The following is a 15,626-nucleotide window of genomic DNA, read 5'->3' on the forward strand; positions in this document are numbered from 1 at the left end:
TTTCCGAAACAATGATGGAGTTTATTTGCAGATTTGAATATTAAAAGTTGAAACAAAATTTACTGAAGGACAGCTCCTGAGTTTACCTTCAGCCCAAAGAGGGTCTAAGAGCCAGGACACATGACTATCCTTTATCAGTACATTAAGAGTAAAAGGATAATTAAGGAAAGGGTAGGGACTATCAGATGTACAGAGGAACTTATGCGTGGATGCAGAAGATGTGGGCAGGGTTCTTAATGAGTTTTTTTGTCTCTGTCTTCACAAAGGAGAGAGTTGATGCAGACACTGTAGTTAAAGAGGAGTGTGAACTATTAGATAAGATAAGCATAATGAGAGAGGAAGTGCTTGAGAGTCTGGCATCCCTGAAAGTGGATAAATCGCCAGGACTGGATGTTTTGCATCCCAGACTACTAAATGAAGCCAGGGAGGAAATAGCGGATGCACTGAGGATCATCTTCAAATCCTCATGAGATACAGGCGAGGTACCAGATGATTGGAGGTCTGCGAACCTTGTACCATTGTTTAAAAAGGTTGTGAGGGATAAGCTAGGTAATTATAGGCCAGTCAGTCTCACCTCAGTGGCGGGTAAATTGTTACAATCTATTCTGAGGGACAGGATAAACTGTCACTTAGAAAGGCACGGATTAATCAGGGATAGTTAACGTGGATTTGTTGAGGGAAGGTCATGTCTTACTAACTTGATTGAGTTTTTTGAGGAAGTAACAAGGATTGATGAGGGTAGTGCAGTGGATGTGGTTTACATGGATTTTAGTAAGGCATTTGACAAGGTCCCGCATGGCAGACTGGTCAATAAAATGAAAGCCCACGGGATACAGGGGAATGTGGCAGGTTGGATCCAGAATTGGCTCAGTGACAGGAAACAAAGGGTAGTAGTTGACGGATGTTTTTGTGAATGGAAAGCGGTTTCCAGTGGTGTTCCACAGGGTTCAGTGTTGGATCCCTTGATGTTTGTGGTATATATGAATGATTTGGACTTAAATGTGGGAGGCATGATTGGGAAATTTGCTGATGACACAAAAATTGGCTGTGTAGTTAATAGTGAGGAGGAGATTCGAGGACTCTGGAATGATATCAATAGTTTGGTTGAGAGGGCGGAAAAGTGGGAAATGGAATTCAATCCTGAGAAGTGTTAGGTGATGCATTAGGGCAGGACAAATAAAGCGAGGGCATGTACAATAAATGGGAGGATATTGAAAGGGGTAGAAGAAATGAGAGACTTTGAAGTGCATGTCCACAGGTCCCTGAAGGTGGTTTGTGATCTGCTCTTAGACCTCTGACAGGTAGATAGAGTGGCGAAGAAGGCATATGGATTGCTTTTCTTTATTGGCCGAGGTATAGAGTACAAAAGCAGGGATGCGATGCTGGAGCTGTATAGAGCGCTGGTTAGGCCACAGCTGGAGTACTGCGTGCAGTTTTGGTCACATTACAGAAAGGACATAATTGCTCTGGAGAGTGTGCAGAGGAGATTTACAAGAATGTTGCCAGGGCTTGCGGGTTGCAGCTATGAGGAAAGATTGGATAGGCTGGTGTTGTTTTCCCTAGAATTGAGAAGGCGGAGGGGTGACTTGATTGAGGTGTACAAAATTATGAGGGGCCTAGATAGAGTAGACAGAAAGGACCTGTTTTCCCTAGCAGGGATGTCGGTTACCAGGGGACACAGATTTAAGGTGATTGGTAGAAGGATTAGAGGAGACATGAGGAGGAACTTTTTCACCGAGAGGGTGGTGGGTGTCTGGAATTCACCGCCAGAATCGGTGGAGGCAGAGACCCTCAATTCTTTTAACAGGTACCTGGACATGCACCTAAGGTGCTGTAACCTGCAGGGCTATGGACGAGGTGCTAGAAGGTGGGATTAGTTTGGGTGGATAGCTGATTCGGCAGGCGCAGACACAATGAGATGAATGGCCTCCTTCTGTGCTGTATTTTTTCTAAGTTCTAACTTGGGATTAGCAATATAGACCTATTAAATCATTAAGTTTTCAAACTTACACAAGCATTTCCTCCTTTTTATTGTAACCCCCACTATGATAGGTAGCACTAAGAAACAGGATAGACTTGGACGAAGAATCCTTTTTAGCTCATTTGATCTCATTTTGAAAAAATAATACTTGTCCTGAGTATCTGAAGTTCTTTAACATTGATCATTGGTACTAGCTATACATTTGTGATGAACAAAATACATACATCAAGCTGCTGTATCAAGCTACACTGACACACAAAAAGGCAGTAGAGGGATAAGGAATGTAAACATTAAAATGGAACATTACAGCATGCTGATTGGGACTGTTTTCGTTGAAGAGAAGGTTGAGATGAGATTTGATAGAGGCCTTCAAAATCATGATCTGGACAGAACAGATAGGGAAAAACTGTTCCCATTGATGGAAGGATCGAAAACAAGAGGACACCCATTTAAGGTAATTGGCAAAAAAAGCAAGGGCGACATGAGGAAAAATTTTTTCACACAGTGAGTGGTTAGGATCTGGAATGCATTACCCGTGAGTGTGGTGTAGGCAGGTTCAACTGAAGCATTCAAGAGGGAAAAGGATGAATACGGCGAGAAGGCGGGGGAGTGGCACTAGGTAAACTGCTCTTTCAGAGAGCCAGCGCAGATACGATGGATGGAATCGCCTCCTTCTGTGCTGTAACAGTTCTGTGATCATGAAAGAGATCTGGAGTAACTGGATAAATTTATGTATCCATCTGGCCAGCGTGTTACTGTGGCAAAGATGGTGCCGGGTTACATGGCTAGAAGGATGTGTAAATCTTAAGATGTTGATCAGAGCCATCAGCCATACTGTCCACAGTCCTCTATAGTCCTCTAAGAAGTATATTACCACCCTTGAGACAGTACAGAGACACTGGTTAAAATAAATGTGTTGATAAATGAAGTTGTGTTTAATTTCTTTGGAAAAAGGAAGACTGCAAATGCCTGGGACACAGAGGAAGTGAGGCAAAATTTTCCCCTCAAAGAGTAATAGAATTGTGGAATAAGTTACCAGAAAAATGGCTATGAAACCATCACTGTAAATAGGTATAAAGGGACAAAAAGATGTAAAAAGAGAGGAAAGATAAAGAGGGGAAAAGAAAGAAAAGTGAATGGAGAGAAACAAGAAACCTGCTCCCAACCTCTTCCGTTATGGGGAAATCAGGTTATACCTCTCAAATAGTCATTTTATTTCTCAATTTACTGTTTAGCAGAGTATAGCAAATTATTAAAGGATCAAGTGACATTTCACATTAACATGTATACTATTCAATTCACAGCTTCTTGGTTTGACAGGTTGATGCATTTAGTATCTGGCTTACAGTCTTACACATCAATCCTGTTAGAACACATTAAATATTAATTCCCTAAATGTACAAAGATCTTGCTGCATGCTTTATTTTGACATGGAAATCATCCTTCCATATTTAATGGCTTAGTTGCCATAGTTTGGAAGGCAATGGAGACTGTTACAGCAGCACAATAGCACCTAATTTCTGCTTCAATTGGAAATTCTGAGTAACATTCCACAGACAAATGTAGATACAAATCATAAACCCTACATGATGAGGTCCTTACGTTAGATGAGTTGCTAGGAAGTAAGTTATGCAAAAGTAGAAAGAAGAGTCACCCTAAGCTGCAATCACACATCTTCCAATGACTTGATACTGAATGCTACTGACAGAGGTCTGGGAGCAGATCACTAGCCTCTTCATTAGGGCTAGGAATGATGTGCAGTGACTTTGAGTAGGGAGAAGACAGAATTGCACCAGACATAATCAATATAGTGTTCTATATTTTATACACACAAAAGTCAAAAATATCATGAATCAAATGAGAGAAATTCAGAAAAAAAATTCTGGACATCGATTACAGCATTTTTCACTGAACTGCTTAAACAGTAAGAAATGCCCATTTTCTATGGAAACACTAACATTGCATTATGGGGGGACTCAGAAAACATAGCATCCAGTCTCAAACATGTTTTTCTTTTAAAGAAAAAATGCTATTGCTGTTTAAGATGTAATTCATTCACATTGTTTTTGTATGTTCAAGTCACTGTGCCCCAAAATGCTTTTTTGGAAATTAAAACCCAGTCTAGCACCTTGTTTCAAAAAGAAAATTCAAAAATTTAGGGAACAATCCTGCTGTTGATACATAAAGAGTCTTCAGCGCACATCTGTAGTGCTTACTAAAGACTTAAGTGACAGAATTCAGGTTGATATCCGCTAAAGATTCATACCATTAACCATCAAACCACCCACCTCAATATCGGTCACTGCACTAACACCTCAGTATTTGCAGGTCACTAGCTCTCCTAGAGAAGTGTTTGATTTCTATATTGTGTGAATCTGTTCTGATATATAAACTTGCTGTATGATTCACATTAATATGCAAAGTAAACATTGCCTTTATACATGATCGAAGTCTATTTCTACTTGGCTTTCAGTTCAATTCTGAATACGTAAGCCTGACATTCGGTCCATTTAAAATATATTTGATCACTCAGTCATTACAGCACAGTAGGAAGCCATTCAGCCCATCAACTGCATGCCAGCTCTCTGTAGAGCAATCCAGTCAGTCCCATGCCCCCGCTCTATCCCCGTTGCCCTGCAAGTTCATTTCCCTCGAGTGCCTATCAATAAGCCTTCAGAAAATTAATTAGAAGCCTGACAAAATATACAAGTAAACCAACTTTTTCTAGTTTAACTTTAAAAAAGCAGTTAAATATATTTTTAAAATAAAATGCACAGTATCAATCACCCAACACACATCTGATATTAAATCTACAGTAATGACACACAATAAATGAGTTTTTACAGAAAATCACTAATGTAGCTAATGCATCAGCAAACTTTTACACCAATGTCATCTCCGTGTTAGGTCATCATGGAGGTAGTGGTCCATTTTCTTAAAACTTCAGTCATCACTGTCACTTCCCGATTCACTCAATTGCAAGTCATTTCCTGAAAATAAAGATTCATGGTATTATATACAGCAGCAACCTTTATATTGCTATTCACATCTATTTTCACTTTGTAACCAATCTTCTTCTATAGGGGGAATATTAAGTCCTGGCTGGGCCATCTGCAGTAGGAGACCAGGTCCATTTTACTAGCCAGGCCTTATTAGGATCCTGACAGCCAGCTGCCCACCTGAAATGGACATCTAGAAGACAGTTCACTGGATTTGGGCCTAGGAAGATCAGGCAGCCCAGAGGCCACCTGTCAAGTCATGGAGTGCCTGGGAGGGTTTTGTAAATGGAGAGAGGAGCCCGGGACAGCAGAAGGCCAAATCTTCTACAAGAGATTCACAGGGGTACTCCCGTAATAAGCAATTACATAATTACAAGAGAAGCTTAAGATAACTGACTATTCATTATCTTATGCATTTAATGGACAATGCTACCTAAGAATTAGTTAGAATCTAATGTACCCATCACAAACTGTCAGTGTCCTATTGTTCATGCTTGTTACAGGACAAGGTTCTCAACCAGAGCGTTCGGGGTTGGCTAGAAGTTTTCAAGGCATCGGTCAAAAATAAAATTCCAGCTGATACTGCCCTCCCTACAACACCAACTAATATCACTGCCTGAGAGTAATGCCCTTTGCGCCCTTATTTATAGTGGGAGGGTGGAGCAGTGAAAAAACAGCTCAGTGCAACCAGTAAGGATTGAGGTTGACTGCAGTGCCCATCAGAAGTCGGGAGTATCTCAATCTGCCACAATGTTGCTCATATGCCAGTTCGCACAGCCTGAGCCCAGTTTGTCCGCAATGCAGCCGCAACATGTCCGTAAACTTGAACGAGTGATCAGGACCTCTCACCCTAACCGAGGTGGACAAAAAGGTGGTGCAGCCCTTCTGCGATAAATTTAGGTATGCAGACGCAGAAGTACTGGGTTAAGTTCTGAACCCAACCAAGATATTGACTGCAGCTGAGAGTCGAACACAGAGGAGCTGTTACAGAACCTGCAGCATGCTATCAATCCAGCTGCTGGAAATTAATAATACCAACAGGCGAGATGGAGGGATAGGCCACTATCAGGCTGACCTTAACACTGGACTAGATGTCTGCTGTTTTTGGCTTCTGTTATCATTAAAACTAGATTTTATTGTAATAACTATTGGAAAAATTGAATAAAAACTGAAGTAATTTTTTAAGTGATTGCAGTCAAAGCTGCATTTATTTTGCTGCTGCAAAGATGGCTGCCATCTTCTCATACCATTTCTGTGCCTCCTGCATGATTCCACTGGAAAGACTGCAAACTTTCCATCAATTAAAAACTAACAAAACCCTTTTTGATACTTTTCCCTAACTTTTAAGAAATGACATGTATTTATTAATATTTTTATACACATCTCCACTGATGTGTTCTGGGTAGGTTTAGAAATATGCACTTCTTTATAGGATATGTTATTGATCAATTTATGATGAAAGCTGGGGCAAATTCCTCAGGATATCTTCCCACCACGCCACAACCTCAGAAATTTACTGGTTGTAGTGTGCCAGAATTGCTCTGCAGCCCATCCATTGAATATCCTGGGACTACCACTTACAAATCTGACAAAACTGATATAGTGCCAATAAAATGTTGTCCTAGGGGCTTTCCACAAGATCATGGGCTGGATTTTATTAGCAAGCCACGCTCCGCGGCGGCACCCTTTGAACTTGGCGGCAAGCCCGCACTGAGCGGCCAATGCCGAGCCACTGTGATATTACGCATGGGGGCTCATTAGCATCACTGCGATGTGCCCCCCCCCAATATTACGCGGGAAGAGGCGGGACATCTGGCGCAGTGAGGAACCTTTTGTCAGCTGTGTAGCAGGTGCTGGGGCCCTTCTTAAAGGGCCCCTGCACCTGCTTCCTGACAGCTGCCAAAGAAATACTTACCTCACTGTTGAAGAGTGGGGCTGCTGTCAATCTGGCAGCAAAGCAGAAAGTGCTGGAGAAACTCAGCAGGTCAGGCAGCTTCTGTGGAGAGAAGCAGAGTTAACTTTCAGGTCTGTGAATAAGTTCACAAATTATGACAACAGCACAGATTTCCTCACTAGACCTGCATTGGTTTTCAAAAAGACAAACCTTGCATCCAGAAGTTAGAGCAGGTACAAGGTGGAGTCACCTTTGCATTTAAAGGACCACACCAAAAACCGATGGCAGAAGGGTTCTCTAGGGTGGCCCCACAGTTCAGCAAAGCCTCCCTGGTCTCTCTCCTCCAGGCTGTAGGGGCAGGGCGGGAGGTCCTTTTCCCCAGCGATGGTAAGAAGAGGCCCTGTCGCCTGACCAAGGCAGCCTGGCTGGAGGTGGCAGGGGAGGTGAGTAGCCATGGGGCCATCCGCCATTAAAGGGTCCAATGCCTAAGAGGATGAATGATCACTCCCCCAGCCAGCTGGGGCCCTCTAGTCCTCGTGTGCACAGGGTACGACCGCCAAAGTCATCCACAGTCAAAGGGCAATCATATCAGCAGCCTTCCTACAGTCAGGCTGCTAGCGCAGAAGTGGCACCGACTGCATAGGAGCACCCGCCAGCAATTCCAAAAAGCACTGTGACACAAATGGGTCTGCATGGTGACACAACAATGTAGAAAGCCGAAATCAAAATTATCTTCACAAACGTGCGTTGCTTTTACTGTGTGAATGAAGTGTGCCAGCATGTACCGATCGTGGCTCCTCCCATTACAACACTGGCCTTTCAGAACTGCCAATGTATGGAATAACATCATTGCCATGCCAGTGTCACTTGTGTGTCTCCACCGGTGCAGTAACATGGACAATGGCTCAATCTTCTGCAGCCAGTAATGCTGGACGCAAAGATGTTGCAGATGCAGACTGCTGCACAACAGGTGAACAAGGGTGCTGTGTGGCTTGCAGTGCCCACAGTGGTTCCTATGGCGTGGAGAACCTTTGATCAATGAGGCGCTGCCGTCCATCCCTAGCTCACTGCTCACCTTGCATGCGGTGCTTGGATGCTCTCTGTCCTCATATGTGCCTTTTCTGCAGTAAGTCCTCAGCATCCTCATCGTCCGAGGATGAGTCCTTCTCATGTCTCTTCTCATCCTGCAAGGCCTCCCCCCTATTGAGTGTGTAGTTCTGCAGAGCACAGCAGACTGCAACGATGCATGCTATCCTTTCCGGTTCATGCTGCAGGGCACCACCCGATCTATCCAGGCAGCGGAATCTCATTTTCAGCATGCCGATCGCCTGTTCAATGGCAGCTCTTGTAGCTCTGTGGCTGGCCTTGTATTGCTCTTCTGCAGCAGTGCCTGAGGTGGGGTGTCTCACTGGTGTCAGGAGCCATGTATGCAAGGGATAGCCCTCGTCTCCAAGAAGCCACCCCTCCATCTGAGGCATTTCAGTGAACAGCAACGGCAGCTGGGACTGGCGCAGGATGAAGACATCATGGCAGCCGCCTGGAAAGCGGGCACAGATTTGCATGAATCATTGCTGGTGATCACATACGAGCTGCACATTGATTCAGTGGAAGCCCTTACGGTTTACATATTCAGCTGGTCGCCTGGTGGGAGCCTTGATGGCCGCATGGGTGCAATCTATGACCCCTTGCACCTGTGGGAATCCCAAGATGGAGCCGAAACCGGTGGCCCTCTGGGCCTGGCTTTCAGGGTCTGTCGTGAAACGGATATAGTCACCATCCCTCCGGTACAGGGCATCGGTGACCTCCCTGATGCAGCGGTGCAATGCTGACTGTGTGACCCCACAAAGGTCTCCGGTGAGCCCCTGAAATGATGCAGAGGCGTAGAAATTAAGAGCCGCTGTCACTTTGAGGGCCACAAGCATAGGATGTCCCCCGAAGCCCCTGGGCTGCAAATCAGCATTCAGCAGGACACAGAGATGTGTCACTGCCTCTCTTGACATCTGCAGTCGCCTCGGACACTGGCACTCTGACATCTGCAGGTGTGTCATGCAGGACCTGTCGATGCGCAGCGATCTGTAGTGGCGAGCTCACCCTGGGTGCTGCTGCTCACGACTGGGGACCTCTATGTGGGCTGCAACTGCCAGTTGGTTTTACCTGCGACGCATATGGATCCTCTCAAGAAGCGCATTAATGAATATAGGGTGAACCATCCCCATCTCCAAATTGCAATTCAACTCGGTTCCTTCAATTCTTCGAAGGGTCCTGACAGGGCAGTGATTGATGTTGTGGTACATCAGGTGCTTTCATGCAGCAGCTATGTGGCATGGCATGGCATTGCCCACCTTAGCTCCCACTAGGAACGGCACCGCACCACCACATAAAGATTGTACAAGCTGCAACGATTGGCCCATCAGACATATAAGCTTCACACGCCTACTGTTCTGGCACTCTCCCCACATACAGGGTGACTCGAGTGTCATTGCTCCTTCACTGACAGAGGCAATCAATGGCACAGAGCTGACAACCATTACGAAGGGCAGAATCACAGTGGCTCCCTACACGTCTGCAGATGAAACCCCTATCGTTCCCCCCTCCCTTGCAGTATGCAGAATGAGACCCCTGTAATCCCCTCCCCTCTTCCCTTCCAGTATACAGAGTGAGACCCCTGTATATCTGGACTTACCTTCACTGTTGAGTACTTCTGCTTCTGATGACCCGTCGGCTTTTCTATTCGTGAACGGGACGACACGTGACGGCCGCCCATTCAACGTAAAATGTGGAAGTGTGGAGCAAGAGGCGGCGGGCTGCATTATCAGGAGAGGGAAGTACCGTTTTGCATATGATAATTAGGGTGCCGCCATTGAGTGGCGGGGTGGGGGGGGGGGCGTGCCGCACGAGGTCCCTCCGCCACATGTAATATGCAGCGGGCCCTTCTCAACGTCGGGGATCAAGGCAGCCTCTCCCCTCAGAATTTTACTGCCCTCTGCCCCCGCCGTGACACATGGCGTCAAGGGGCTGGTAAAAGTCAGCCCCATGATGATTACAGATGAGGAGGGCCATTCAGTCCACCTTAAGTCAACCATCCAAGTTTCCCTTTAACTAAGTAAAACAAAAATAATAAATATACATGTCTAAATGTATAGCTAATTTTTATGCAGAAAAAATACTTGGTGTAAATGGGTTCAGTGGAATTTTTATAAGACGCAGGAAGGGGGACGTCAGAAGCAAAAAAGTGAGAACAAAAGGCATTTCTTTTATTCGTTCATGGGATGTGGGCGTCGCTGGCTAAGCCAGCATTTATTGCCCATCCCTAATTTCCCTTGAGAAGGTCGTGAGTCGTGTTCTTGAACTGCTGCAGTCCATGTGGGGTAGGTACACCCACAGTGCTGTTAGGAAGGGAGTTCCAGGATTTTGACCTGGTGACAGCGAAGGAATGGCAATATAGTCCCAAGGCAGGATGGTGTGTGGCTTGGAGGGGAACTTGCAGGAGGTGGTGTTCCCATGCATCTGCTGCTCTTGTCCTTCTAGGTGGTAGAGCTCGCAGGTTTGGAAGGTGCTGTCTAAGCAGCCTTGGTGCATTGCTGCAGTGCATCTTGTAGATGGTACACACTGCTGTCACTGTGCGACGGTGATGGGGTGCCAATCAAGCAGACTGCTTTGTCCTGGATGGTCGAGCTTCTTGAGTGCTGTTGGAGCTGTACCCATCCAGGCAAGTGGAGTGAATTCCATCACACTCCTGACTTGTGCCTTGTAGATGGTGGACAGGCTTTGGGGAATCAGGAGGTGAGTTATTCGCCACAGGATTCCTAGCCTCTGACCTGCTCTTGTAGTCACGGTATTTATAAGGCTACTCCAGTTCAGTTTCTGGTCAATGGTAACCCCCAGGATGTTGATAGTGGAGGAATTCAGCAATTGTAATGCCTTTGAATATCAAGGGGAGATAGTTAGATTCTCTCTTTGAGATAGTCATTGGTTGGCACTTGTGTGGCGCAAATGTCACTTGCCATTTATCAGACCAAGCCTGGATATTGTCCAGGTCTTGCTGCATTTCTACACGGACTGCTTCAGTATCTGAGGAGTCGCGAATGGTATGAACATTGTGCAATCATCAGGGAACATCCCCACTTCTGGCCTTATCGTTGAAGGATTGATGAAGGAGCTGAAGATGGTTGGGTCTAGAACATTACCCTGAGGAACTCCTGCAGTGATATCTTGGAGCTGAGATGACTGACCTCCAACAACCACAAACATCTTCCTTTGCGCTAGGTACGACTCCAACCAGTGGAGAGTTCTCCCCAATTCCCATTGACTCCAGTTTTGCTAGGGCTCCTTGAGGCTATACTCATACAAACATACGAATCAGGAGCAGGAATAGGCCACTCGGCCCTTCGAGCCTGCTCTGCCATGCAATAAGTTCATGGCTGAACTGATTACTCAACAACTCGTTCAAGTACTGCTTTAATGTCAAGGTCAACCACTCTCACCTCACTACAAGTTCACTTTCACTGTTGATATTCTCAAACAGGAGTGAAAAAGTTGCCTTTGGATAGGAATTGAGAATACCTGTAGCCCTTCAAGACATTGTTGAAAACTATGTAATCACAGCAGACAGGGGTAATGCTCTGAGCAATAACCAACAGGTTTGGGGCATCCTTGCCATAAACAAACATGCTCACTTTCACACTGGAAGCTTTTAGTTGGTATTGAATAATTCATGCCTTGCAACTAATTGCAAAGATGTATTGCGCAGAAGGAAAATGGAACATAAATTTGGTATTTTGCACAACTGCAAGTAATAAAGAATGCAGATAGGCATTGCATACTTACTCAGTGTGCTCATAAGCTGATTGCTTCCTGGTCTGCTGGTGCCATTTGTAGCAGCATTTCTGTTGCTGTACTGCTGTTGTGGCTGCTGCTGTTGTTGGGCCTGGGGTTGGGATTGGGAACAGGGTTGCTGTTGGGGTTGCATCTGTGGTGGTGTAGAGGAGGGTTGAGCTTCGTTTTCCATATCACTGCTAGAGCTGTCATCACTGCCAGAAGAACTTCCTGAATCTGAGGAACTACTGCTGCTGCTCATCTGTTCAATAATATCAACTTCAGCTCTCAGTTCTAGAAGGAAGGGGAAAAAACTATTAACCTAGGATAACAGCTGTAAATTCAATGGTTTTCTTTAAAGAAATATAGCTCAATCTTTCTCAGATTTTGTGTGAAAACTGTGATTCTCTTACAATCCTTCGCCCCCTTGTTTTTGCAATAAAATTCAAATTTTCCAGTAGGGAAGGATGGAATACAGTAAAAGAAAATAAAGGCAACAATTTAAAACTATATTAATGATCAAGTTAATTTAAAATTTGCACTCTTTTCCCTTTAATGCCTCACACCATAAAGCACCATGCTGCTGAAATACTTGGACAGTAACCTTATCATCGCTGTGTAATTCTGATCGCGTATTGTGTAAATAGAACAAAGCCGTACTTCCTAAAAAATTGCCTGTGGTAGTTACAGCTATCAGTGGGAGGAAAAAAATAATGAACTCCCTTTGTGAAAACAAATTCAGATTCTAGCATGCAGATCTATTTCATTACCTTCTTGTTGAAAATAAAGGGATTCATTACTTCTACTAATAGAGGAATTGTAATCAGACACACGAAGCTCCACAATTGAATCAAAATCAAGACTTCATTTATAGATGACACTAAAGTGATGGAAGCATAACGAAGACCAGTACAAGTAAATTTAGAAAGAGTTGCGTCTTTTGGGAAACTGGGCAAAAAGATGTTGAACACTGACAATTATAAAAATTAGCATGTACAAAGAAACTAAAATGTGTATTAAATGGAATCGTGTTGGAGAATACAGAAGAGATTTGAGGTTTTGGTGGAAATAGTAAAATCAAGTAGTGCATGGTTGTGGTAAAAGATGGCAAAAAAGGCAAAACAAACTACTGAGTTGCACAAGCAAGGAGAAATAATACAAGTAAAAAAAAAGCTAGGTTTTGTATAAAGAAGTGGTTAGACTCCATGCTTATCATTCTTTGAGAAGGATATTACTGATCGTAAAAGATTGCATTGTAGTGCAAACAAAGTAATACCAGATTCACATAAAGAGTAGTAGAAATCTGGAACTATCCCTCCCAAAGAGCTGTTGGAGTTAGGTCAATTGAAAATTTCAAAACTTCTATTGTAAGGTTTCTGATGGGCAAGGGTATTAAGTGATGTGGAACCAAGGTGGGCAAATGGAGTTAAGATAGAGATCTGCCACGAACTAGTTGAAACGTGGAATAGGACCGAGGGGCTGAACAGTCTACTCCTGTTCCTTTGCTCCTATGCCTCAGAAATTTACATTATTAGGAAAAGTGAAAAAAGGAATAGCAAGTTTGCTAAAGGACAGAAACAGTAGTGGATAATAGATGCTTTTTGAACTAGAGAGATGTAAATGGTAGTATCCCACCAAATACAGTGGTCAAACCATCAAAGTTTACAGGAACAGAAAGAGACTCATCGGGCTGAATTTTACAGGCCCTCTGATGTGGGGGATCCTGGCGAGGAGCCCCCCGAAAATTCTTCCAGGAGAGGCCCGCCATGATCCCCGATGCTGGGAAGGCTCCACCAGATTTTACCGGCGATGGCGAGGCCTCAGTGCTGCCCTCCCACTGCACAGCAGCGGAGCCTTCATTTGTGTATTATAATGAATACAATGAATGTTAGATAACTTACCTGGACCAGCAGTCTACCCACGACGATATTCCAGCCAGTGGCCGGATGTCCCGCGCCTTCAGAACCCCATTTGGGGAACTGAGGCAAGACACTGGTGGGGTGGGGTGGGGCGAGGAGTGTAATTCTCAGGGCGGGGTGGGGGGGGAAGCGAGGAGAACTGTTGTTATTGGTTGTGGGGATGATGGGAAGGGTTTGAGGGTCAAAGGTGCTAAAGTCGGGGGGGGAGGGGTGGGGGAGTTCAGAATATGAAAAGCTGTTTTTTTGGCGGATATGTCAAATTATTAAATGAAGACTCATTGAGGGTGGGGTGGGGGGTGGGAGAGGGGAATCATAGTAAAATTAAAAGTATTCTGCGGTTTTCTTTGACACTGGACCTTTAAAAATTTAAATGAGTTCGAAGGGCCTGAAGCCCTTTAAAAATGGCACCAGACGCTGTTGCCGGAGTGGCCACCTTCTCTACATCATCGAGGGCAGCCGTTCCACCTCCTCCATTTAAATGATCCCCCAAGAAAAATATCACAGGGGCTCAGCGACAGTGCATGTGCGCATAAAGACTACTGAGATCAGAGTGCACCAGCCCATCATGTCTATACCTGCTCTTTGCCATGAGCAATCTAGAAATAACCTAACTGTCCTGTTCTCTTTCCCAGGAGACAGGTAACTCACTCAACTTCCTCTTAAAAGATTCAATTATCTCCGCCTCAGCTACTTCCTGTGGTAAAGTATTTCAAGCTTTAACAACTCTGTACGAAGATAGTTTTGTAAAGTCTCTCCTCATTTTGTAAATTTTAAAATGATGACCCCCAACTAGAGTAAATACTCAAAATTCTTCATAATTAAAAATACTAAAATCTCTTTTTCATCCTCTCTGTTCTAGCAAAACCTGTCCCTGTAGCTGAAGTATCTGCCCATCACTATAACTTCTCATTCTTTGTATCATCCTGGTTGATCTATGCTGGATGCCTCTATGACTTCAATGTCTTCTACATAACGGAGCACCAAAAATTTACACAGATCGCTGTAAATGTAGTTTAACGATTCCCTTGTACATGTTTATTATTACTTCTATGCCCCAATTTATAAAACCCGAAATATTACTGACCTTTTTATAACTTTATTTTCCTACATTGATACTTTCAAGGAATTATGTATTTAAAGCTCTACATCTTTGTTTCTGCATACCTTTTATAATTTTCCCTATGTATGCATAATATACTCTAAAAATGCACCATAATTTAAATATGCCAATTGCCTGTCCATTCCTCCAGCCTGTCCAAGCCACCCTGAAGTCTTTAACAGTCCCTGCTACTTGACAAACCCTTTCCTTGCACTGACCTATGAGGAACATAACTTCTAAGGCTTCTCTAATCCAAAGAACATCCATTTACCCTCATCCTCTTTCCTGTTAGTCCACCAACTTCCCATCTATGCTGCTACAATTCCCCATATCAGACTTGAATTTTTGTAACAAGTCACTTATGAGATACCTTATCAACTGCCTTCTGAAATTTCATCAACATATTTACTGCATTCCTTTATCTATCCAAATTGGTCACTTCTTTAACAAATTCAATTCATCAAACACGAATGAGCTGGACTCTGGACTCTGCAGATAGCACAGAACTAGGGAGCTTTAAGTAGCTTTGAGAACTCTAAATAACTTCAAAAGGACAAACAGGTTAGTAGGCAGGGCATATAGATAAATTGTAAAAAAACATGGTCATACATTTTGGGAGGAGGAATAAGATAGGAAATATACACTAAATGGTAAAACTTTGAAAGAAGCTGTGGGGGTTTATTGCATCAAATGGTTCTACTTGCTCCTAAAAGTGTCCATGTTCCCATCTACACATCTTTTGTTTGTATACCTCTTTTTATGTCATCAAGTTGTGGTTCAGGTGATGGGTTGTCCTTTGAAGGAGATGTTTTTGGTCCGGCACATGGCTTATTCGGGGCTCTAAACTGTGAGGAAGGCTGAGATCTTCGCACCGCCTGCGACTCCAATTGAGCCTGGATTTTACTGCTCCCTTCAGCTC

General features: G+C 44.0%; 1 protein-coding gene across 1 annotated transcript in view; it reads right to left on the reverse strand.

Moving 5' to 3' along the window:
- The window catches only part of eaf1 (ELL associated factor 1), a 24,483-nt gene continuing 8,857 nt past the window's right edge, over window positions 1-15,626 (reverse strand). Inside the window, exons 4-6 of the mRNA XM_068055947.1 lie at window positions 15,459-15,625; window positions 11,702-11,983; window positions 1-4,971 (exon numbers count right to left, since the gene is read on the reverse strand). Coding sequence (XP_067912048.1) covers window positions 4,925-4,971; window positions 11,702-11,983; window positions 15,459-15,625 — 496 coding nt within the window. The 3' untranslated portion in view covers window positions 1-4,924. The remainder of the gene's footprint in view (window positions 4,972-11,701; window positions 11,984-15,458; window position 15,626) is intronic.

This window comes from Heterodontus francisci, chromosome 2, assembly GCF_036365525.1.
Source record: "Heterodontus francisci isolate sHetFra1 chromosome 2, sHetFra1.hap1, whole genome shotgun sequence".
Taxonomy (NCBI): Eukaryota; Metazoa; Chordata; class Chondrichthyes; order Heterodontiformes; family Heterodontidae; genus Heterodontus; species Heterodontus francisci.